This window comes from Vitis riparia, chromosome 14 (genome assembly GCF_004353265.1).
Source record: "Vitis riparia cultivar Riparia Gloire de Montpellier isolate 1030 chromosome 14, EGFV_Vit.rip_1.0, whole genome shotgun sequence".
NCBI classification, from domain to species: domain Eukaryota; kingdom Viridiplantae; phylum Streptophyta; class Magnoliopsida; order Vitales; family Vitaceae; genus Vitis; species Vitis riparia.
In genome coordinates, this window is record NC_048444.1 from 8,840,730 (window position 1) to 8,866,255 (window position 25,526).

A 25,526-nucleotide genomic window follows, 5' to 3' on the forward strand; every position below is an offset into this window, starting at 1 on the left:
AGACAACAGAACAAAATTTTGAGTCATGTTTTGATTACATTGTCACTTAGCCAAATTGCTGAATGGTAAAAAGTTGAATTCAAATTTTCCATTGGCAAGTCCAATTACACTGTCAGATTGAAGACTGAAGCACAAAGTATAAACTGGTAAAAATGGAAACTGAATTCAGAGAGAACGATGTGTAGGCTGTAGCATTCTAAGTACAGTGGACTCAGTTTCAGGAACTTAACTTTTTGCACATAACCTATTAGTGTCTATCTTAAACATATATGTTATTCCAATTTACTGAATTTTCAAATTTTAGCTGAACTCAAGGGAATAGTTGTACAAGAACTAAGTTTAGTTTCCAGCTTTAAGCCAGTACCTAGGAAAATGAAGTTATTCAAATTGCTTACCAACCAGTGAGATGGTATGCAGTGTAATTTCCTTTTAATAGATGCAGTGGATGCTTTTCTTCAAGAAGCTCAAATATAAGGTTTCATCAGTGAATCTAATACCACTCTATCTGAAAATTTTTATCATGCTTAAAGGAGTGCCTACCTTTATTTTCCCAAACAGGATAAATAAAATAAAATAAAAAATTCCAGGAACAAGACAGACCACTTAAAAAAGGATGGCAGAGATCTTCAACACCATTAACAATAATACAATGTGTAAGTTGATGACAGACAGGATTGGACTTGCCGGAAGTTTCAGTCCCATCTGCTTCTTCCAACAACTTAAATTCCAGAAAATTTCCTGGACTTTCCCCTAGACAAAAGTTTATATCCTTTTCTTTTTATGCTTTCCCAACATTGGTAAATTCCTAGAGTACAAAGTACACAGCTGAGGAAAGCTGACCTTGTATCTAACCATCTTTCTCTGTAGTATTCAGAAAATCTAACTTGGTGGATGGTGCAGGTGTGACCTATTTCCGTTTGATATATGTTTGAACCATCGGAATTGGAAACCAAGTAGCATATAAGAAGTCCCAAGCCTCTAGCTCCTTGCACCAGCTGCCTGCTCCACAACAAACAAACCTAATGTTAACTAAATATAGTGTAATGCGGATGAAAATTTCTTCACAAAATTTGATTGTGACCTAGAGATTTCACACTTGGAAGCAATTAGCAACTAAGGAATACCAGTACAGTACCTCAATTTTACTAGGACATTCCAGATCATTCATAGAATTATGCAATGATTTTGCTTCAGTACTTTCTATAGGACGCATTTTGGGAACCTTATGAAACCTAAGCTTCTTTTCTCTGCAACCAAACCAATAGATGTGTTGAAAGGGTCAAGAACATCAACAAACAAATAAACACAAAACCATAAATCAAGATAAAGAGGAGACAAATATCAGTTCAGGGACTTCCTTTTTAAATGAAAAATCCATTAGTAAAACAAGAGACAGTTCATTTTCCATTAGTACAAATGCATCTAGATCAATCTAGATAGTAACTTTGGATATGAGAATAAGTAGCAATAGTATTTATGATTTGGCAGTGGATTTGCACTCTTTAAAGGAGTAGAATTGCATCACTGGGAAGAGTTTTCTCTGCTTTAGTTGTTCATTACTCTTCATTTATCTCAAATGACTGGAACAAGGGTAAAGAGATCAAATTACAGATGGGTATGTTCCATATTGACATACTGATCTAGGAGCACCCACTAACTGTTCACAAGATACAAGTTCAATTATACACAAATTCTACTTAGTGTAAACCACCAGCAGTTACATTCCATGTATAACCATTGGCTTCCATGCGGTTCATGTAGCCACAATCCAAAGATCTCCTTCCATGGCTAGGGCAACACTAGGCTTTATGACATCTTAGTATGGATGCCCCCAAGACCAGGATACCTACACATGATGGATACTGAAGGAGGGTTTCCTACTCATTCCATTGCTAATGCAAAGAACTTACTTTTCTATGAATTCCAAATAGTCCAGCATATACAGTTAAATTCTTAACATCACTTCTTATACTATTCCACTTTCAGTCTCATTACTTCAACATGAGATATAATCCACTTTTAAGTCAATGAACTAAATACTTATATTTCAAGTAACAGCACAAAATATGACAAAAATCATATTGGAAGTACACTTGAAAATGATTCTAAAAAGTGTTTTTAATTTTTCTAATACTAGAAAGATAAAAATTTTCAAGTATTAAAAAAATTATAAACACTTCTTAGAATCATTGTCAAATGCACTTTAAGAGTCCATTTGACAATTATTTTAGGAAACGCTTTTAATTATTTTAGAAGACCATTTTTTAAAAAAAAAAAAAAAATAGGTGTTTGACAAAATTTAGAAAACACTTTTAAAAATATGAAAAATCACTTATAATGATATGTGATTCTCCTAAAAACACTTCTATTAAAAACACTTAAAAGCACTCTAAAATAGTTCAAACATCTCTTCAGCGTAATCCAAATAGCACCTGAGGAATAAATGCAAGATGGACCAAGTAGAAATGAAAAATTACCACTATCTGTGGTCTTTCAATTCCTTACAGGAAGTGAATATGCAGGAAAGACTTGATCCTCCCACAATTTCCAACAAGAGGGTGGCGTGTGTTACATGTGTTAAATATGAGCAACTAATGATTACAGTTTCTAATGCTGGTGGCAGTTGCTGAAGGGACCTCTATACATGTTCAAGATATAGGTAGGTTTGATAATTTTGTTAGTGGAGAAAAATTAGAAAACACTATGTTACTAATTGCAGGACAGTAGCTGAATTCACCTTAAAGAAATATACTCCTCAATAGAATCTTTCTGCTCAAGATCATAGGAAAACCATTTCTCATCAGGTGCATCTGCAATCCATGTTCCCATATCTGTAGATTGGAAAAGAGAAAAAGTAATGGCATCCGAAAACTCGTAAATTGGAATTTATTTACAGTTCAAAATGATCCATATAGAACTTACCTCGAAGCAAAATATCCGGTTCACCAGCATACACTTTTAATCTCCAAAATGAATGACCATTAACATCCAAGAGGATAGACTCCGTTCTAACAGCATCAGATCTTTGTTTCACTAGGGACATTGTTTTCAGAGGTCAGAATATACCATTTAAAATACATATCTCATAGATACAAAGCTTTTCCCCCATGTTGGTTACTATTGAATTAAACTAGTTAAGACAGTTCAGAAATATCACTTTTGGGAACATGGTTCAGACAACATGGCATTAATCAATCAAAAACAACCATTTGGAAAGGTTTTCCCAGAGAATGGCATGGAATTGAGCTTTATTTTGAATGCAACAAAAAGGTTTCTGATTAAAAAAAAGTTAGTAATCAGACATAAATTTATATATAGATAAAAATAAATATAGTTTGGAGATCCCTTTTGATAAAGAGATTCCTGTTCTAACAACCATACACACCAGAAGGCACAACGACTCCATTAGCAAGGTGCAGAAGAATGTTTTTAGCTTCCATAAATTTAATCTTCAAAGCAATGAAGACAGGCAGAAGAAAATTCTTTAACATGCCAGAAATTGTTTTCAATGGGTGAATCCATTCATTGAATTAAAGCTAAAAGCAGCAGGACCACATTGATGAAAGTTTTCTTTTCCTTATCTCACACTAAAAGGCAATATCTATACTGCAACACAATGAAGCAACCTCAAGTAATTTCCAATTATGAATGGAAACCAAGAAAATAAAAATCTGTGTGTGTGTGTGTGTGAGAGAGAGAGAGAGAGAGCCAATATATTATTTCTGAACCATCTGAACAAACATAAAATAACATGGCAAAATATAAAGATTAGGCAGCATTTTTTTCAAGAGGATAGCAGTCCAATCAACAACTGAAAATATCTACAAAGCACACAATTCCATAACCCACAACTACAGGTAGAAATTCAGAACATACTCTTGGATAGCATGTTTATGGCCTCCAGCATCTCAGCATGTGCTTGTTCAACTTCAGTTTTTATTTGGGAAAAAACTGCTTCATGCTTTGAAATTGAAAGAGGAGTGCTATTTTGTGCAATGATAGCTTTGACCCTCTCATCTTGCAACTTCTGCTTCATGCGCTTCGTCTGTTCCAAATATCAACTTTTAAAACAGTGAACCACAAAATATAATAATTATATAGCAATTTAAAACCCCCATTTCTTATTTATTGCATTACCTTATCCTTTGCAGCAAGAACTTTTTCTTTTGCTTCCTTCTCTTTCTCAACAAATTTGGAATTTTGAGTGTCAATATAACGCCTCAATCTTCTGAAAAAAGAAAAGAAAAGAAATTATCATATTTGTCCATCATTACGTAAAATGCAAACGGAATGTGAGGGAAGTTCAGGAAAATGCCACTTTAAACCATTTTGACTAAAAATGTACCATATAAAACCATTATGACTTACTCGGTACACAGAGATTCATCACATAGAAAATTCAGGAGTCTCAGCTTTTTTGAAAAGTCTAACATGTCATATCCATCACTGCCACTTTCAAAGCAATCTAAGGGCAGCTCTTTCAAAGCACATGGGGATGTGGAGATGCATTTCCCTAGAGCTTTCAACCATGAATTGTTTCCTTTTGTTGAAGTTAAGGGCTGAGAACTGAATACAAAGGGCTTGAAGATAAGTAACTGTTCCAATATAAGGAAATGAATTTGATATCGTATGTAAAATTTGCTAGGGTGAATATGCATACTGTTGTCCCAAGTCCTTTAATATCAGAGACAGCAATTTGATATGAAGTTGAGCAGTTAGAGAGTGTCGCCCTTGGGGCCCATTATAGCCATGTACCAATTCTTGTAATACAGATTCTGATTGCCCTTTCCTGAGACCAAAAACCTAACAGAAGAAAAAACAAATGGGGTGAGGAAAGCAAGATTTCTCAATATAAAAGTGAATAGCAATTTGTTGAGCACTTATTGGATGTTGCTCACTACCATGCTTCCTTGTGGAGGTCAGTTGCTAAAGAGCCTTAGGGGAATTCCATTTAGCATGAACATATTGGAGGGAAGAGTGACATGAGTATGGATTCCACTAGGGGCAGTTTAAACTTAATTTCAATGGTTGCTCAATGGGCAGCCTCAGACCCATCAGAATAGGCAGTGTCACAAAAGAGAAGAAGAATGGTGCAAGGTGAATCAAGCATTCCCCAAGATGAATCAGTGTTAGCTATTGACATTGTCCAAGCTTTCATAGAAGGCCAGATTAATGTAACTGCCCTGGGCTCTATAGAACTGCAAGTGGAAAGTGATTTGATTGTTCTCTCTCAGGTGGCTGAAAGGAAGAGGGGACCTTGAAAACTGGATGCTTGAATGATAAGATTATTAATCCTTCAAGGGATATGGGCTGCTCACTTTTTGGAGGCTCAAGTGAGCCAACAAGGTTGCAGATTAACTGGCTAAATGAGGAACCTTAGTGATAGAGTGTTATTCTTCTCTGACTTTCGTGTTTCCTAATGCATGCTGTTGTGTGTGCTTTATTTTAAGTTTTATGTTTTACTCGAATCCATAATTGAGGTTGCTTATTTATTGATACTTAATATCTTCTTAAATTTTTTACCTATTCTGATGTCAACAATTCTTCAATCCATAATGAGACAAGTTTTACTAATTTTCTACTTTCTAAAATTTCACAATCTTCAACTCCTAAAACACATCATAATCTGATCCAAAATCCCAATGTTGAAAACTTCGATAAGTAGTAAGATTGCAATGTAACAAGTAAAGAAATGATGAAATATTAGTAATGGTTGAAAAAGGATGAGGAAACCCAAAAGTCTCAAGCTATATAAGCATCTAAATGACAGTCCATAAGAGGCGTGGCTTCTAACATGAATATAAAGCAATCTTCCTTGGAAGCTATCCGCTAAATAAATATCAATCTCCTTTTCCATCAACTAGAATAAATCCAAAACCAAATTCAATTGATCAATCTTTAATCTTCTGATGACTGATTTGCAATTGAAATAACTTGTAATTATAAAAGACAATAACAAGTCATAAATATTTTCCATAAAATTGTTAAGCTAACTAACAGAAACCATGAAAAAACAATCAATTTTTTAGTAAGATGCAGTCTCATTATTGGTCTAATGATAAAAAATTATAGAATCAGAGTTAAAACTTAACCTTTCCAAATGCTGCACAGAATTCTAAAAATTGCAATGCATGCCCAACATCTTCAGGAGACAATTCAATCCCAGCTATAGTGGTTAGGCTGATGCCTTGAGGCAATGGAACATCAACATCAAATTCTTTCAGCTGAAATTTCATGCTATGCTTCCTGACCTTGTGAGATTTGGCAACTTTATTGGGCTTGGCTCCTGCATTATCAATTATGGCATTATCTAAAACACCCACATTTTGGCAGGTTTTGCAATCTCCATCTTCCCCCTTATCTCCTATTACATTGGAATCACGAGACATTGGAACATCAACATCAAATTCTTTCTTCTGAAATTTCATTCTATGCTTCTTGACTTTATGAGATCTGACGACTTCATTGGGCTTGGCTCCAACATTATCAATTATGGCACTATCTAAAACACCCATGTTTTGGGAGGTGGTGCAATCTCCTTCTTCCCCCTTCTCTCCTGTTACATTGGAATCATGGGACACCAGAACATCAACATCAAATTCTTTCCTCCGTAATTTCATTCTATGTTTCTTAACTTTGTGAGATCTAACAACTTTATTAGGCTTGGCTCCCACATTATCAATTATGGCATTACCTAAAACACCAACTTTATTGGGCTTGGCTCCTTGTTCTCCCTTCTTTCCTATTACATTTGAATCAAAGGACACTTTCTGAGATACTGACGCCCCACAACCCTTCTCTTGTAGTACATCATCCTCCTTCCCATCAGCCTTCACTTCATCTTTAGAAGGCCTTCTTGAGCTACTCTTCTTCAAAGAGGCACCACCATCTTTGTTGCCATCATGCTCCTTCAATTGTTCCCTCTTTATTTTCTTAGGTTTAGTCTCATCTGGGCTTAACATTAACGTCTGTGGATGCAAGTTTGAATCTTTTTTTCCATCAAAGGAATTTTCCTTCCCTCGCTTTCTTGGAGAGACAACCAGAGACTCCTGTCAGAAGCATGAATGAATACATTAGGAAGAAACATAAGTCTCACCAACAAAACACCCTAAAACTCAAATGTTTCCATCCCATTATACAACAACACACCCCTATCACACCTTGCTTGGACTACAAACTATGTCCTTTACATTCTTGCAACTGCTATCAGGATCTATAGCCTGCAGCATTTCAGAAACTGAGGAAAATCCAATTGCCTTGGCAGTATACACAAGCATACCAGTAGGATTGCAACCTATTTTCTTCCTGAAGAAATAAGGAAAAAAACAAAAACAAAAACAAAACAAAACAAAAAAGAAAGGTTTCATGAGATATGCCTAGCAATATCAAATAAAAGACCGCATTTGGTTGGGAAGAAAAGTAAGGAAGAAATAGAGAAACCAAAATTGCAATATATTTCTCAGTATTTGGAATTCGGTATCCAGAAATTCAGGGTCAAATAGGCAACTGACCCTACTAAAAGAGAAAAAAATACAAAATTTTCCATCTTTCCCTCTGTTTCCAAAGCAATGATAACAAACTAGTACTAAAAAGAAAGGAATTGACCTGCACAAACTGCAATTGCAAATGTTTCTGCACTTTGGGCACTTCCAATTCTCCAACAATGCCATCTCTTCTGCTTTCTCTCCATATCTAATTCAAAATCAACCAAATCAGTTGGTAGAAAAACTATGTAAAACCTAAAAAAAAAAATATTAAAGGGTACATTACATAACCTGTTTGAGAGACATTTGAAACAGTAGTTTATAGAGCAAGGCTTGTCATTTTTCAGGTTCCTGCATGATGCCACAAAGTCCCTCGTTTTTTGCCGGCACTTCAACATTAATCCAATCAAAATATCAGAGTAAGATTCTCAAAAAAAAAAACAAAGAAAGAGAACAGCAAATTGAATACTCTTCAAACCTGTTTGGTTTTCTGAGGAAGTGTAGGAAATAACAAAAGTAATTAAAATCAAAACATCGTAAACCTCGATGTGTTTCTTCCACGATTTTTGGACTTAAAAGAAGAGAAAGAAAAGTAGAGGAAAAATCACCTGGTGGCAGCTCTTCCCATTCACGGAATCGTAGATTCGACTGCCGACAACGCGAATTCGGGAGCTTTTGTTGGCCTGGGGAGGTGAAGAAATAGAGGTGGGCAGCAATTGGTGTTGGCCATTAACATCAGAATGCGCTTCAGCACACACCATCTTCTTGGTGAGCTTCCCGTTCCTCTGAGCACGGGTTGAAGGAATTGGCGGCATCCCCAAGTCTTGCTTTTTTTCTCGAGTAGAGAGCTGAAGAAGTGAGTGAGTTTTGTTGGAAGAAGAAGTTGGGTGAGTTTTGTCGGATGAAGACTCCGTTCGCTGCCATGCTGGTTTTGAAACTGGGAGGGCGGGACAGGAGAATTGGATTTGGAGGGTTTGGAATTTCGGGAAATGGCGCCCCACTATTGGACACGCGGCGAACTGAAATTTTAAACTCTACAACTCCCTCTTGTTTTTTCCTACAGGGTTATTTTATGGAGGAAATTTATTTAATTTCAATTTTTTTCACTATCTATTGATTTTAATCATTTTTTTTGGATACATTAAACTCAAAATGATAAGATATAATAAATAATTAACAATAAAAAATTAAATAAAATTGAAACATATAATGGACAAAAATGAAATATTATTTCATAAATAATATACTTCATGATTTTAAATATTAATTATAATAACATATTTTAATATTTAAATTTAAAAATTATATTTTGTTATTTAAAAGTTTATGATTATATGGACTATGATAAGGGGATGGGGAGTCTTGGTCCCCCTAGGAGCAAATGTATTTTTTATTTTTAAAGATGTACTTATTTTTTTTAAGAATGTACTTGGGATTCCAAAGTCACTTATGGAATGGAGGAGGCCCGAAACCACTTCTCGAAAGTCCTCAAATTAATATAGAAACCATGAAATCATTTTTTGAATAGGAATTATTTTATAATGAAAATTGAAATCCAAGGTGATGAAGTTCAAATCAAAACAATTTCAAATTTAACATCATTGTTTTTTATGATAATTCTTTTTAAGCTTCTTCACAAAATTTTATGGGTTTTCCACACCTAATTTTTCACATTTTTCTAAAAAATTTGTAAGTTTTTTCATAAAACATTTTTTAGGTTTCTTAGTAAAAAATTTCTAGGTTCCTCATGTATTAACTTATTGAAATCCACAAACATGTCATCAAACTAATTGTGCATTAAACATAAAAAAAATCATCACAAACACCTACTAAACACATACTCTCGATATTTTCAAACAAATAAAAACTTCACATGCAGATCTTCAATTTTATTTATACCCCAAATGGTTTTTCTCTCAGCAGCCAAATAGAAAAAGAGGACTCCTGACAGTAAATAGATTTTATTAATATATCAAGGAGACAAAATTATTTTTGCTTTTGACATGAAAATTAAACATAGATGTAAAATCTACTCCATATTATAAGTGATATAAAGAACACCAATTCCATAAGTGGATATGTATTCAAAATATGAGAAAGAGTTGTTTTATAGAAGTCTCTTGAAAACAAACATTATTAGATCCGCAATAGAATATGAATTTATAGCTTTAGATAAAGCAAGAGAAGAAGTAGAATGGCTTCACAATTCTAGAGGACATACTATGTTAGCTAAAACCCATGTCCATAATAAGTATACACTATGATAATCAACCAACTACGCATAATATAGCATTTACAATGGTAAGTTGTCTCAACATGTATATCAAAGACACAATATTGTAAGGCGGTTACTTTCAAATGGAGTAATATGCCTTGATTATTTCAAATCAAAGGACAGTCCAAACAAATCCTCTTGCTAAAAATTTATCAAGAGACCAAGCTTACTACTCATTGAGTGGAATGAAATTAAAGCCTATGACCAAAGAGTCTTCATAATTGTAACCCAACTTAGTTGACTAGAAATTACGAAAACTATGTTCAAAGGGATGACTAAGAGGGCATTTGTTTTTTCAGTTTTTTTTTTTACTAAAAGTGATTTATCTTTAGATTTTAAATTAATTGTTTTTTTTACTTTTTCATGACTTATAATAAACTTTTTGCTAAATATAAAAAACTAAAATATTTTGCTTTTTCTAAATAGAAAAAAATACTGTGTTGATTTTTCTTTACTTTTTAATATTTAATATAAATAAAATATTAAAAAAATAAACAATTTAATACTTAACACTATTAAACATTAAAGTTCTATTTAAAATGAAGTAAAAAAAAAAAAAACATCACTTAAGAGAAGCATAAGAATAGTTATTTCTCCTACCTATTCCTAGAATGAAGGTACTGCTATTTGCTACATGAACTAGATTAAACTTTAGTTTAATGCATCGTATAGCTTGGAAAACCAAATGGGATATGACATGACTAAGAATCACCTGTGTGAGTCTGAAATATTAAAGTAATTCAAATTTTAGAGTTGAAATTCTCTTGAGCACTCATGAAATTAGAATTTGTATAAGGTCAAAACGAACATAACTATGACAATCAACTATGTTCAAAAATGAGTTATATGAACATGATTGTCTTGATTTGCATTAACAACTAAATAGTTTATTCATTATATCTGATAATATTTCAGGAAGGAAGATTCAAATTCTCAAGTTACAAATCTTGATGCAATTACTTTTCAAATTGTACTCTCTTAATTGTTAGCATTCCATTTGCATATATCAAATCAATTTCCATTTATGCAGAGGATTGTTGGGAAAAGGGAATACGACAGATATGTCCACTCAAAAAACCACAACCTACAACCATAAATAAAGGATCCCCATAACATTTTTGATTCATGTAGAATGTTCATTCTATTTCTTCTCCTTTTAATTACTCAATTGTTCATCTTTCAAGCTTATTCAAACATTCTTTGTAAAACTAGATTATGGTCGTCAAACACTTATTTAATCAAACATTGAAGAAAGTACAAATCATCAGGATTCCCTATTCATTGTAATTTGAATGCTATAATCACAAAAAAATAATCATTGTATCATGGGTAAAATTTGTCTACATAGAAGGAAATTAATTTGACTTGATATATAGAAATGACTAAGAGAAATCTAGTGGGACGTCATTTTTTTCTTTTTTTTTCTCTATTTTTCCTTCACTTTGGGTTGCCTTTCCCCGGGCAGTTGCCGACATCCAAAGGCAGTCCAAGAGCATTCACAACAGAACGATAAAATTCCAAAACATTGTCCTGCTCAGGCATGAACCTTTTCCAGTACCAATGCCTCTTCCACACCTCTGTCATATTCTCAATTGGTATGTTCTTAGTTTCTGGCACAAACACATAGACGAAGACTGTCATAATAGCCACCAAAGCTGCAAAGAAAATGAAGAAGCCAGACTTAAGGCCGCAAAGCATGATGAGAAAGACCTCTGCAACAAGAAAGGTGAATAACATGTTGACTGAAACTGCTATACTCTGTGCTGCCGATCGAATCTCAAGTGGGAAAATTTCGCTGGGCACCAACCATCCCAGAGGTCCCCATGACCATGCAAAAGCAGCAACGTAGCCACATATGCACACCACTACAACGGTGGAGTACCAGTGAGGCAAATGGCTCGCTGTCCCTGTTACTCCAAATTTAAGTGCAATAAGAACTGCTAGTGCGACCTACACATCCACAAGAAGTTGCATGAATAAACAAACAAATGATCAGCAGAATTGATGGAAGACTCACTTTAAACTAGGTAAATATTGTCTGTTTCAAGCCCAAGAAACCCTCACAACTTTAAAAATAGTATTATTTTTATTTTCCTTGTCCTAGAGGTTATCACAATCACCCTCCCACAAACATCATCATACCTTATAGCATTCTAGGGTCAAACAAACACTAGGCACTCCTTTCTTGCCCGGTCAAACAAACTCCGTGAACTCCCACACTTGTTGTAGATTAGCTTTGATACCATTTGTATTAATTATGGATCTAATTACTTCCACCTGTATGAGTATTATCTATTCAAAGCATAAAGGTTGCCCAGTTTTAAAACACAGTTTCCAACCACAAAATCAACAAGATTAATAAAACAACAATGACTTAATTCTGATCCTACTTCTTGTTCTGGTGCTCGATCCAATCAGGTATTGTACATGGTTATGAAGACATTTACAGATGAAAGAGAGAAGAAGAGACTCACCTGGAAAACAAGCATCTGGATTCCACCCTCTAGGAAAAGCTTTCTCCTGCCCCACTTGTCAGCGCCATAAACAGCCACAAGGGTGGCACCAACATTGACAAGGCCAGAGACAACTGCTGAGAATAGTGAAGCATTACTCCCAAATCCCAGTGATTGGAAGAGCACTGGAGCATAAAACATAACCACATTGATGCCGGTGAGTTGCTGGAAGGCCGGGATAAGGATGGACATTACCAACTGAGGCCTGTATTTCCTTTGGAGGAGATTTCTCCAGGGGTTCAATACTTCTTTCGATGCCTCACTTGCAGCAACCAGATTTCTGAATTCTGCTTCAATCCGATCATCGCTAACCCCACGTATGCGACGGAGCATCTCTCTGGCCTGCGGAAGCTCACCCTTTTCTATCATCGAGTTTGGAGTGTTGGGAAGAATCCATGCCACCGCTGATAGAAAGATGGCCGGGACTGCAGCTCCGCCCAAGCTGACGCGCCATCCCCATCCACCATGAATCTTGACTGTGAAGTAGTTAACCACATTGGCTATCAAAATGCCCAAGGTGATAGATAACTGAAACAGATTGTTGAGAGCACCACGGTGTTTGTAGGGAGCCATTTCTGATACGTAGATTGGCACAGACTATGGAAAATTGAAATCAAAGTTAGTGGCATGGTCCATGAATCATGAAAATATGAATGCAAAAACAGTTTTGACAGAGAAAAATTAGATAAACTATGTTTGATTCTCAAAAAAATTGCATAAAATGGGTAGGCAGGTATGCATGAAAATATATAGATTTAGGGTTTGAATATATACCTGAATTGCAAAACCAACTCCAAGGCCCAACAACAGCCGACCAACTATAAGCATCCAAACTTGCATTGCAAGAACATTAAAAACCGCACCAACCAAGAAAACCAAGCCACCGATAAGCATAGATATTTTCCGCCCAAACCTTCTGGTCGCGCATGACGCAATCAATGATGAGGCCAGCGCTGCCAAATATAGAGACGATGTGAACAAGGTTAGAGTATGGCTATTGAATTTGCAGTACTGGTTACCAGACCTCTCTACTGGGTCTCTCTGGAAAATGGTTGGAAAGAACTTCTTCAAGAAATCTGCCATAGACGTTACTCCACCTACAGTTAATTTATCCCAAGAACACGTTAGAAAATACAGCATGAGAATAAAATCTGACCACAAGTTGAAGGCATATGCAAAGAGGAAGAAAGTTAAAATTTGTTCTGCATGTATACCAGAGATACCGATATCGTATCCAAACATCAAGCCGCCCATGGCTGCAAACACACAAGTTATGTAATCAAATCGAGTCAGCTTGCTTGGACGATTGTCACCATCATCTTTGGGACCCAACCAGATGCCGGCCGCCATTGTTATTAGTGGAGGTGTTGAAGGAAGAAAGAAGATAATAGAAAAAAGAGAGCAGGTGTTTTTTTAATCTACGAGTCTCTATATGAATTCATCTACTAATGGGAAATCGTTATATTAGGATTTCAGAAGTGTAATATAATTGCCACCTAAATTTGTGGATGTGATCTTATCCCAAAATTTCCCCTTTTTTTAATAAATAAACAAAATATACAAAAAGTGTCTTATCCTTTTTTTAAATGGGGATATATATCGTTTTGGTAGAAACTAATCGAGTAAAATTATTGAATTGTGCCCAATTTAAAAAAAATATGATTGTAATTTGACTGGGTTGATAGGCTTGAAAGTTGATCCTTAAAAAAATTTCGTCCAAGCTTGATTTGGTTAGGTTCAAGCTATGGTTGGTCACGTTGACATGTTTAATGAATAATTAATTAAGGCCAGTTTGGATATGATTTTCAAAAATTATTTTCTATTTTTTAAATTTAAAATAATTTTTAAAAAATATGATCATACAAACCCATGATTTTTTTTTTTTGTTTTTAAAAATTAATGAAAATAATTTTTATTTGTTTTTTAAAAATTGTTTCCAGAGAACAATGGTCAAAACGGTATTAAAAATTTTTAAAAAGAGTTTTCTGTTTTTAAATATGAAAGACACAATGTTTTCAAAAATTTATTTAAGATCATAATGTAATTTAAATTAAAATCACAAGTTTTAAAATCATAAGATTAAAAGTATTAAATCACTGGTTTATTTTAATGTTTGGTGCTGATGTCAAGGGACATGTGAAAATGCTTTTTTTTTTTTTTGTTGATGCAATATCTTACATAACATAATTGGGAAGTTCTGATTCATTTGTATGTGATTTACATTGACCAATTTGTTAGAAAAGTATCTATTACTTGTAATTTGATTATTTGTTAATAAAATTGAAAAGAAAATCCAATTCATTGGAGATTAACAGGAGAATTGACAAATTGTAACCATTTATAAGACATCATCTCAATTGTGTTTTAAAAAAGACCTATTCATCTCTCCTATTGTTGAGATTCATCTTCAAGACTTATATTAAATAAAAACAAAAACAAAAAAAAAAAAAAACAAACACAACCTTAACAATAGTACAAATCGTATTAACATGGATATGCATGAACTTGGGTTTGATTGAACTTGGATTGAAATTGAGTAGGCGCAACCCATCCCTATTACATACCCGAAAAATTTACGACTTTTTATTAGAGTAAATTAATTTCAAAGCTCGAGTTGCTCCAATAGTAAACACGTGACTTATCCTCATCATGTAAGTGCAATAATCATGAACGTAATTAACTTAATTAGAAAATTGTTAGTCATAAATTCAAAGTAATTTTATATTTGATAAAAGGATAAATCACCATTATGGGAAAGATGGTCGTGCCTATACTATCACCATCCATCTACTAAATAAGTCATTCTGCACTAAAGGGTATATAGCCGAAACAAACAACTTGCTGTGGGGTTGGAGCAAGAAGGTGGAAAGAAAAACATAATTAATTCCGTAAAAAAATGAAATTTTGAAAAAAAAATTAAAAAATTATTATTTTTCACTACTTTTATTTGAATATTAATTTTTTATTTATAAATATTCGTATTTAATAAAACAGAAACTTCTAATAATAAATATATGAAACCTCTAAATAAAAAAATATAGAAACTTTTTTAAAACTTGATTACTTAATAGATCACTAGAAATGAAATATTCAAGTTTTAGAAAGAAAATTATTCTTTTAGAGGTTTAAGGAATGTTTGGTTTCTAAAAAATACTAAGAAAAAAATATTAAAAAAATATTTTCTTATGTTTGATTTAACTATGAAAAATGTTAAAAATAAATAAAATATAACATATTCAAATTAATTAAAAATTTATATATTTTAAAATTATTTAATAAATAAATTTTAAGAAATATATAAAAATAATTTATTAATATCAAATTTATTTTTTATTTTTCTTCATTTTTTTTTTCACTTTGCTTTTCTATTTTTTCTCTCTCATATTTCTCATAAGCCAAACATAACCTTAGGGAATAAATCTAAGAGTTAAAGAAACTTTTTTAACATTATACTTAAAAAATAAAAAAATTTAAATATTAAAAATACTAAAAATAAAATTATTATCAAACCTACTCTCATTCTAGTTTTAACAAACAGCGATGGAGAAATAGGTGATATCTTGAGGCCTTATTCATATTAGACGGCACTACTACACCATACCATACATTCACATCACAAATTGAAGTTGAGCAAATATAAATATACTTCATTAAGTACTATCAAATCCAATTTTATAAATAAACCAATATTAAAGCAAAAAAAATGTAAAAAATAAAAACAACACCTAACAATAAAAATCGAGGGTATAATAACTAATCAGACAGAGTTTCCATTAACTTGTTGGTCGTCGTGGTCGGGCATGAATCTCTTCCAATACCAGTGCCTCTTCCACACCACCCTCATCTCCTCAATTGGAATGCCCTTGGTCTCTGGCAGGAAGGCATAGATGAACACTGTCATAATAGCCACGAAAACCGAAAAGAATATGAACAAGCCGTACTTTAGCCCACAAAGCATGCTCAGGAAGACTTCAGCAACTCCGAAGGTGAAAAACATATTCACTGATACTGTTATACTCTGAGCAGCCGACCGAATCTCAAGTGGGAAAATTTCGCTGGGCACCAACCATCCCAGAGGACCCCATGACCATGCGAAGGCAGAAACGTAGATACAAATGCACATCACTACCATAATGGAGTACCATTCTGGCAATTCTGTCACGTTCCCTGATGTTCCAAATTTGAGTGCTATCAGAACTGCCACTGCAACCTACACGAGCATTCCAAGATTATTGAAGAAATTTTGAAGTAATTGAAGTAGAAAAAGGATGTGTTTAATTACCTGGAATATAAGCATTTGGATTCCACCCTCTATGAAAAGCTTTCTCCTACCCCACTTATCAGTGCCAAACACGGCCACAAAGGTTGCTAACATATTGACAAGACCGGTGATAACAGCCGAGAAGAGTGAAGCGTTGTTCCCGAAGCCCAGTGATTGGAAGAGCACGGGGGCATAGAACATGACGACATTGATGCCGGTGAGCTGCTGCAAGGCCGGGATGAGGATGGACATTACCAGCTGAGGCCTATATTCTCTAAGGCGAAGGTTTCTCCAGGGGTGTTGTACTCGTCTTGAAGCTTCACTTGCAGCCACCAGATCAATGTACTCGGCTTCAATCTCCCTATCGCTGACGCCGCGAATGCGACAGAGCATCTCTCTGGCCTGTTGAAGCTCACCCTTCTCGATCATGGAGTTGGGGGTGTTGGGAAGAATCCATGCTACGGCTGATATGAAGATGGCGGGGATTGCAGCGCCGCCCAAACTCACACGCCATCCCCATCCACCCTCGATCTTAGCGGTGAAGTAGTTAACCACATTGGCAACCAAAATGCCAACGGTGATTGACAACTGAAATACGTTGTTGAGAGCACCCCGGTGTTTGTATGGAGCCATTTCTGATACGTAGATTGGCACCGACTGCGTACCATTCAAATAAAAGTTCATGATTTACTTTATATAATAATGATGAATTTATATATATAAGATAAAAAAAAATTAATAATAATAATAACCATATACCCACAACCAATAAAAAAAAATAGCCAAAATATTATGCAGTATACATGCAAAAGAAAAGTAATATCAAAATATAAAATATTTCATTGATATAATAATATTAAAAATGAAATAAAAAGGTTACCTGAGTGGCAAAACCAACTCCAAAGCCCAAAAGGATACGTCCAAAAATAAGCATGAGAATATTGATGGCAAAAGCATTAAGAATGGCACCAGCCATGAAAATCAAGCCACCAACCAACATGGATGCTCTGCGCCCAAATCTTCTAGTGGCGTATGAAGCTACCAACGAAGAGATCAAAGCCGCCAAGTAGAGCGAAGACGTGAATAATGTTAGTATTTGACTATCAAATTTACAATACTGATTCGTTGACTTATCCAATTCCTCCTTCTTGTAAACTGATGGGAAAAATTTCTCCAAGAATGTTGGCATCGAAGTCACTCCGCCTACCAAATTACCAAATCAATCTATTTGTATGCATGTACATGTTACAAAATAATAAAATATGTATCTATATATTTAAGAAGATAAATAAATTAAATCTTTTATAGACACACGTATAAACTTACCTGAAATTCCAATATCGTAACCAAAGATTAAGCCACCCATGGCACCCAACACACAACTTATCAAGACGGACCAAGTAAGTTTGCCTGGGTATTCTACGTGATCGCCACCATTGGGACCCATGAAACCGCCAGACTTGATCCCCACTAATGGAGCCATGAATGGTGAAAGAAAGCTCTCCAAGGAGAAGAAAAGGCAAAGATTGGGAAAAGGATGAAGTTTGATTAGGAAAGCCTGTATGGTAAAGTATAAGCTTTGTTTTGTATATATAGACTTAGTTTATGAGTTGATTCCTAATAGGATTAGAAATCAACAAGAGTTAGGATAGGAAAATAATTCTAACTCCAGTGTGTTTAAATAACGAAACAATTCTATATCAAGTGTGTTTACTTTCTTCGATTAGCATTCCAAAATATATTTCATACTCATCTAATTATCTACTAAAATAAACATTAGCATTTGATGTTTTTAATTTCTAAATTGAAAATCTAAACATGAATGAATTAGATTTAATAATCAAACACATATTTTAATCACAGATCCATAAATCCCCGATAATATACATCATGTGCAAATTAATGAGTAATCAATGAAACTAAATTTAAAAAGTAATTAAAAACCTATTTATTTTCAATTACAAATTTTCTAATTAGTTATTATAATTTTTTATTAATATAATTTATTTTGATATTTTGAGATATTTGAAAATATGTTAAAGCTACTAATTTTTTAAAATTATTAATTAATTTAATTTACAAATATATCCTCTTATATTATATAGAATAAAAACTATTATTTAAAAAAGATTCACCAATGCAAATATTTTTTAATATACCAAAATACCCAAACTTATAATAGTTTATAAAATATAACTCTTTCTTATTCCATTTTTATTTTTATTTTATAAAATAAAGATTTCTACTAGTGAATCGTTTTGCTAGGTGATCAGTCAAGTCTTTGTTAATAAATTAATTTAGTGATTTAAAATTTATATTATCAAATGTACTTAAAAAGATTAGACTCATCATTTTTAATATATAAAAATAATTTATATATCATATATTAATATTATTTTATAAATATTTTTTATTTTTTTAATCATAAATTAAATTTATAATTAAAAAAATAATTTTGTAAAATGAGTATATTAAAAAATAAAGAATTGATAAAAAATAAATTTTTGATACATGAAATATATATATATATATATATATATTATCATGTGATTAATATATTTAATATGTAAAGAATAACAAAAAAAAATGGTTGGATAATATATCTCATCACTTATCGTATTCTAAGTTGGGTTGAACATAGGATATGATAAATGATGACATAACTTATCATATTCTAGTACTAATCAAATATAAAATAGGATATAATATTCTTTCTTATCTTATTTTATACTATATTCGGTCAACCAAATATAAACTTAAAGTTTTTAGAGGATAAATCTAATTCTAATTTTTACAAACATCCTAAATCAAGTTTTACATCGAAGGGAAGTAGATGATATATTGAGACCTTTACTCTTACCATCACCATTAATATTTGACTGCTCTACGACATTTAACACAATCATCCATTATATTGCAACAAAAGAAAAAAAAAAGTAAAAAAAACCATACCATACATTTACATCACAAATGGAAGTTGAGCAAATATAACTATGCTTCATTAATTACTATTAAATAAAATTTTAGGGTTAAACCACCTACCAGTCTCCAAACCACTACCAGGTGACCCATTCCTCTTTTCTTTCATCCCCTCATTCTCTCACTTTTCTATCAAACCCATTTTTCTTTATTATTATTATTATTATTATTATTTATTTTTCTTGATTTGATTTTAATAGTAATTGTTATTTTTGAAATTTGAATTGTTAAATTAATATGAAATTTGATCTAATTTATTATTGATGAATTAGTTTAGAATTTATTAATTTGAGCTAAATTAGTTGATAATTTATATGGTTGTGCTCATTTAAATTATTTAATTTGAATATGATATAATATTGTAATATATTTTGGATGTGGGTTTGCATATTAAATTGGGTTGACTTGGTTGTGGATTTAGGTTTACATATTAAATTGGGCTTGAATTATGAGATATTAAATTTAGGCCCAATGAGATTTATTTTAATTTATCATGTTTTAGGTTTGATTAATTGAGCTTATATTTTGGCTATTAATTTGAAAATTTTATATTAGGGTCTATGACATGTGAGATATTTTTGTTGGGTTATATTTATTAATTTGGACCCATTTTTAATTGGTAAAATTTATTGAACTAATTTGAAGTTTGAATTTTGGTTCGAATATTTGTTTTGGACTTTGTACATTTATGGATATTTACACTTGAGCTATTTTTGTTTTTGTATTGGCTCATTTTGCAATCTTGTTGGCTGAGTACGAATTTATGACACATAAAGCACGAAATTTCATGGAAGAAAGTGAGACTCGAAAAGTTGTAGGAAGACATTGAACTTGTTGTAAGTTTGTTTGGGTACACGTTTTATTTCCCACTACTATTTGATTTTATTTTTATTAGTTTATTTCTCACTACTATATGGTTTTATTTTTATTAATTTTTGTAAATATTTGTTTGTATATATTTACTTATTGTGAACAGAATTAGATATCGAACAAACCAGAAATTTTGTTCAAAATAAAATGAATAATTCAGTAAATATATATTAATAAAATAATAATTTTAAAATATTCTTCTCAAGAAAATAAAGTTTTTTTTATTAATAAAAATTCAGAAAAATGTTTGTAGAAAAATAAAAATAAAAATGTTTTTAATAGAATTTGAAAATTTGTTTTAATAATAATTGTCCAAAAATTTCTTTGTTTGATAAAAAATTGTCCAAAAATTGTTTTGTAAATAAAGTTGTCCCAAAAATTAAATTTTAATTAAAAATTCTTTTGCAAATAAAGTTACTTTTTAAAATAATTTGTATAAGTCATTTTTTCTTAAATGAAAACAAATTGAAATACTTTTGTAAATAAAATTGTAAAAATTCATTTTTTTTTTATAAAAACAAGTAAAAAATAATTTTTGTTGCCAAATTGAAATTTTGTAATAAATTATTTTGACACAATAAGTGTAATAACTTTTTTTGAAAATTTAATACAAATGAAATTAATCAAATCACTCGCAAGAAAATATTTTGTAAATAAATAAATTGAAATCACTCATTCAAAATTGTTTTTAATAAAATCCTTTAAAATTTTTGGAAAACTAATTTTTTTCAAATAGATTTTTTTTAATTTGTTCAATAAATCAATTTGCATAATTTTCTTGTAATTTTATTTTTCTTTCAAATACATTTTTTTTTAATTTGTTCAATAAATCAATTTGCATAATTCTATTGTCATTTATTTTGTGCATTCTTGTAATTTTATTTTGTCATCATCTTTGTGTATATTGTTTTGTTCCTTTAATCTTGGTATTTATGATTAATTAAATAATTGTCACAATTCTCTTAATTTATTTAGTAGAGACCGTATATATACGGGCTTAAAGGGTACTACAGCTTACCATCATACCTTCTCAATAAGTAACCTGACCCTCGAATCCAGACTCGGTGTTTCATAAACTTGTTTTTCCTCCAGGAGTCACACTTAAAGTTTTTTTTTCTTATTTTGTTTTTCCCTTAAAAAATAAAACAAAAATAAGCGACGATTCCAATTTTTTTTTTCTTCTAAAATTCAAATTTTCGCAAAATAAATGAAAAACGAATCTCGCCATTCAAGTGGGAACGCATGTAAAAAACGTGGGTCCACACCACTATTTTTAAAATTATTAATTTACAAATATCTCATCTTATATTATACATAATAAAAACTATTATTTAAAAAAATTCACCAATGCAAATATATTTTAATAAACCAAAATACCCAAACTTATTATAGTTTATAAAATATAACTTTTTTGTTCCATTTTTGTTTTTATTTTATAAAATCAAGATTTCTATTAGTGAGTCGTTTTTTTATATACCAATAAAAATAATTAAAAATGAAATAAAAAAATTATAAAAATTTGTAAATCATTCATGGTGTTGTACTCCTATCAATCAATCAAGTCTATGTATTTAGTGATTTAAAATTTATATAATCAAATGCACTAAAAAAGATGAGCGCATCATTTTTTTTAATTGTTCAATAACTGCTTGGGCTCCGACTCCACTTTTTACCTCAAAATATTTGTTAAAAAAAAAATTCCATGTGTACAATCTTGGGTGGACTCTGTTTTAAGTTTGTCTAACCCATAAAAGTTTCCTAAGCTTATATGTTAAGCCATTTTATATTTGAATATTTTTAAAGCGCATATATATAAATAGCATTAGAGCTTTAGTATTATAGGATAAAATCAAAGTTGTTTTTTGCGCACTATTTTAAGGCTTAAAAGGTGAAGTTACAGGTTCTTTTATCAACTTTTTTCTCGTGGAATTTTTGTTTTGTTCATGTTTTTTGGGATAATAGATTCCCAACTCAAATATTGAAATATCTATATAAGTTTTCAAAGTGAAAAAAACTACCGGAACTTAATTATTGTATGTAAGAAATTTTCTTTATGATTTTTTACTTTTAAGTTTTTCATGTTATATTGGGTGTTCTTTTTTGGTTGAATCTTTTCATTCTTGTTTTAGGTTGTTATTATTGTTGAGAGGTTGTTATTAAGTAACGGTTATTATTATAATCGAATCTTTTAACCTTAATAAGATCTTTCCCTTTTAACTTAATAGTATACTCACTCACACCTCCCAAAAATTTTAACTTTTTATTAGAAATAATTTCAAAACTCTGAGTTCTTCAAAGAGTAAACACATGACTTACCTATAATCATGAACTTAATTAATTCAATAAAAAAACTTGACAAAATAAAAACTTTTTAGTAAGAATATATAACCTCTTAATAACAAAATATATAAACTTTTGAATTCAATTATTTAAATAAAAAAAATATTTTATACCAAGGAACTAAATCTACATTCAAAGAGAATAAAGAGTTCATTGTGATTTTAGGAACTTTTTAGTTTAAAAAATATTTTTGAAATAAAATTAGGTGTTTTGATAAAATTTACGAAATACTTTTAAAATTTTTAAAAATTAGGAAATCACTAATACTATTTTTCAAAGAAATATTGATAGGTGATTTTCTAATAACACTTTTAGAGAAAACACTTTTATTAAAAACATTTCGAACACGCATTTCTGAAAAGAGTTTTTATTTTAAAAAATGATTTTGTATGCTCTATTGGTGATTCTTCTAATAACACTGCCACTAAAACCTGTTGAAGAACAGGCACTCCCAAAACAATCTATATCTAATTATAGCTCTTAGAAACATCCTAAATCAAGTTTTAGGTTGAGGGAGAAGTAGCTGCTGATATCCTGAGACCTTTATTGTTACCACCACCATTAATATTTGACTGATCTACCAAACATAACACATCCACCCATTATATTGAAAAGAAAAAGGTAAAAAACCATACCATACATATGCTTCATTAAGTAGTATCAAATCCAATTTTTTATGATTAAACCAATACTAAAACAAAAAAAAATATATAAAAGGCAAAAAACTACTCCTAACCAGAAAAATCGAGGGTATGTATAATAACTAATCATAAACACTACTAGACAGAGTTTCCATTAACTTGTTGGTCGTCGTGGTCGGGCATGAATCTCTTCCAATACCAGTGCCTCTTCCACACCACCCTCATCTCCTCAATTGGAATGCCCTTGGTCTCTGGCAGGAAGACATAGATGAACACTGTCATAATAGCCACGAAAACCGAAAAGAATATGAACAAGCCGTACTTTAGCCCACAAAGCATGCTCAGGAAGACTTCAGCAACTCCGAAGGTGAAAAACATATTCACTGATACTGTTATACTCTGAGCAGCCGACCGAATCTCAAGTGGGAAAATTTCGCTGGGCACCAACCATCCCAGAGGACCCCATGACCATGCGAAGGCAGAAACGTAGATACAAATGCACATCACTACCATAATGGAGTACCATTCTGGCAATTCTGTCACGTTCCCTGATGTTCCAAATTTGAGTGCTATCAGAACTGCCACTGCAACCTACACGAGCATTCCAAGATTATTGAAGAAATTTTGAAGTAATTGAAGTAGAAAAAATGATGTATTAATTATGTGTTTAATTACCTGGAATATAAGCATTTGGATTCCACCCTCTATGAAAAGCTTTCTCCTACCCCACTTATCAGTGCCAAACACGGCCACAAAGGTTGCTAACATATTGACAAGACCGGTGATAACAGCCGAGAAGAGTGAAGCGTTGTTCCCGAAGCCCAGTGATTGGAAGAGCACGGGGCATAGAACATGACGACATTGATGCCGGTGAGCTGCTGCAAGGCCGGGATGAGGATGGACATTACCAGCTGAGGCCTGTATTCTCTAAGGCGAAGGTTTCTCCAGGGGTGTTGTACTCGTCTTGAAGCTTCACTTGCAGCCACCAGATCATTGTACTCGGCTTCAATCTCCCTATCGCTGACGCCGCGAATGCGACAGAGCATCTCTCTGGCCTGTTGAAGCTCACCCTTCTCGATCATGGAGTTGGGGGTGTTGGGAAGAATCCATGCTACGACTGATATGAAGATGGCGGGGATTGCAGCGCCGCCCAAACTAACACGCCATCCCCATCCACCCTCGATCTTGGCGGTGAAGTAGTTAACCACATTGGCAACCAAAATGCCAATGGTGATTGACAACTGAAATACGTTGTTGAGAGCACCCCGGTGTTTGTATGGAGCCATTTCTGATACGTAGATTGGCACCGACTGCATACGATTCAAATAAAAGTTCATCATTTACTTTATATAATAATGATGAATTTATATATATATAAGATATGGAAAATATATATATAAGATAAAATAATAATAATAATAATAATAATAACCATATACCCACAACCAATAAAAAAAATAGTCAAAATATTATGCAGTATACATGCAAAAGAAAAATAATATCAAAATATAAAAATTTCATTGATATAATAATATTAATAATGAAAGAAAAAAGTTACCTGAGTGGCAAAACCAACTCCAAAGCCCAAAAGGATACGTCCAAAAATAAGCATGAGAATATTGACGGCAAAAGCATTAAAAATGGCACCAGCCATAAAAATCAAGCCACCAACCAACATGGATGCCCTGCGCCCAAATCTTCTAGTGGCATATGATGCTACCAACGAAGAGATCAAAGCCGCCAAGTAGAGCGAAGACGTGAATAATGTTAGTATTTGACTATCAAATTTACAGTATTGATTCGTTGACTTATCCGATACCTCCTTCTTGTAAACTGATGGGAAAAATTTCTCCAAGAATGTGGGCATCGAAGTCACTCCGCCTACCAAATTATCAAATCAATCTATTTGTATGCATGTACATGTTACAAAATAATAAAATATGTATCTATATATTTAAGAAGATAAATAAATTAAATCTTTTATAAAAACACACGTATAAACTTACCAGAAATTCCAATATCGTAACCAAAGATTAAGCCACCCATGGCACCCAACACACAACTTATCAAGACGGACCAAGTAAGTTTGCCTGGGTATTCTACGTGATCGCCACCACTGGGACCCATGAAACCGCCAGACTTGATCCCCACTAATGGAGCCAT

The 25,526-nt window shown here is 32.4% G+C and overlaps 3 protein-coding genes and 1 pseudogene across 4 annotated transcripts; all 4 read right to left on the minus strand.

Annotated features, from left to right (window-relative positions):
- Positions 1-603: 603 nt before the first annotated feature.
- LOC117930364 lies at positions 604-8,426 on the minus strand. 2 transcript variants are annotated; one of them, XM_034850983.1, is made up of 14 exons: positions 8,093-8,426; positions 7,776-7,873; positions 7,606-7,692; positions 7,161-7,305; positions 6,695-7,049; positions 6,093-6,556; positions 4,661-4,803; positions 4,369-4,566; positions 4,138-4,228; positions 3,877-4,045; positions 2,923-3,033; positions 2,738-2,831; positions 1,136-1,247; positions 604-999 (listed from the first exon to the last, which is right to left on the minus strand). In XM_034850983.1, the coding sequence occupies exons 1-14, from the start codon at positions 8,297-8,299 to the stop codon at positions 979-981; spliced, it is 2,295 nt and encodes a 764-aa protein (XP_034706874.1). In that variant the 5' UTR covers positions 8,300-8,426; the 3' UTR covers positions 604-978. The 2 variants fall into 2 exon arrangements, with proteins under 2 accessions (XP_034706874.1, XP_034706873.1); XM_034850982.1 differs by having other exon boundaries at positions 6,093-7,049.
- A 2,770-nt stretch (positions 8,427-11,196) lies between these two features.
- On the minus strand, positions 11,197-13,622 carry LOC117929491 (sugar transport protein 12-like). The gene is made up of 4 exons (XM_034849790.1): positions 13,487-13,622; positions 13,047-13,369; positions 12,234-12,869; positions 11,197-11,709 (listed from the first exon to the last, which is right to left on the minus strand). Exons 1-4 carry the CDS (start codon positions 13,620-13,622, stop codon positions 11,197-11,199), a joined length of 1,608 nt encoding a protein of 535 aa, XP_034705681.1.
- Positions 13,623-16,029: 2,407 nt separating this feature from the next.
- On the minus strand, positions 16,030-18,016 carry LOC117929495 (sugar carrier protein C-like). Its single transcript, XM_034849799.1, has 4 exons — positions 17,860-18,016; positions 17,414-17,736; positions 16,555-17,190; positions 16,030-16,482 (listed from the first exon to the last, which is right to left on the minus strand). The coding sequence occupies exons 1-4, from the start codon at positions 18,014-18,016 to the stop codon at positions 16,030-16,032; spliced, it is 1,569 nt and encodes a 522-aa protein (XP_034705690.1).
- Positions 18,017-23,501: 5,485 nt separating this feature from the next.
- On the minus strand, positions 23,502-25,526 carry LOC117929496 (annotated as a pseudogene).

Excerpts from the sequence above, each read along its gene's own strand:
- LOC117930364 (XM_034850982.1), bottom strand. The coding sequence starts at position 8,299 with ATGCCGCCAATTCCTTCAACCCGTGCTCAGAGGAACGGGAAGCTCACC. Across the intron at positions 7,693-7,775 it reads TTCAAATGTCTCTCAAACAG|ATATGGAGAGAAAGCAGAAG; the intron begins GTTATGTAATGT and ends ATTTTGAATTAG. Across the intron at positions 3,034-3,876 it reads CATAAACATGCTATCCAAGA|TGAAACAAAGATCTGATGCT; the intron begins GTATGTTCTGAA and ends CAATGTCCCTAG.
- LOC117929491 (XM_034849790.1), bottom strand. The coding sequence starts at position 13,622 with ATGGCGGCCGGCATCTGGTTGGGTCCCAAAGATGATGGTGACAATCGT. Across the intron at positions 13,370-13,486 it reads ATACGATATCGGTATCTCTG|GTGGAGTAACGTCTATGGCA; the intron begins GTATACATGCAG and ends AATTAACTGTAG. Across the intron at positions 11,710-12,233 it reads TCCAGATGCTTGTTTTCCAG|GTCGCACTAGCAGTTCTTAT; the intron begins GTGAGTCTCTTC and ends GTGGATGTGTAG.
- LOC117929495 (XM_034849799.1), bottom strand. The coding sequence starts at position 18,016 with ATGGCTCCATTAGTGGGGATCAAGTCTGGCGGTTTCATGGGTCCCAAT. Across the intron at positions 17,737-17,859 it reads TTACGATATTGGAATTTCAG|GCGGAGTGACTTCGATGCCA; the intron begins GTAAGTTTATAC and ends GTAATTTGGTAG. Across the intron at positions 17,191-17,413 it reads GAGTTGGTTTTGCCACTCAG|TCGGTGCCAATCTACGTATC; the intron begins GTAACCTTTTTA and ends AATGGTACGCAG.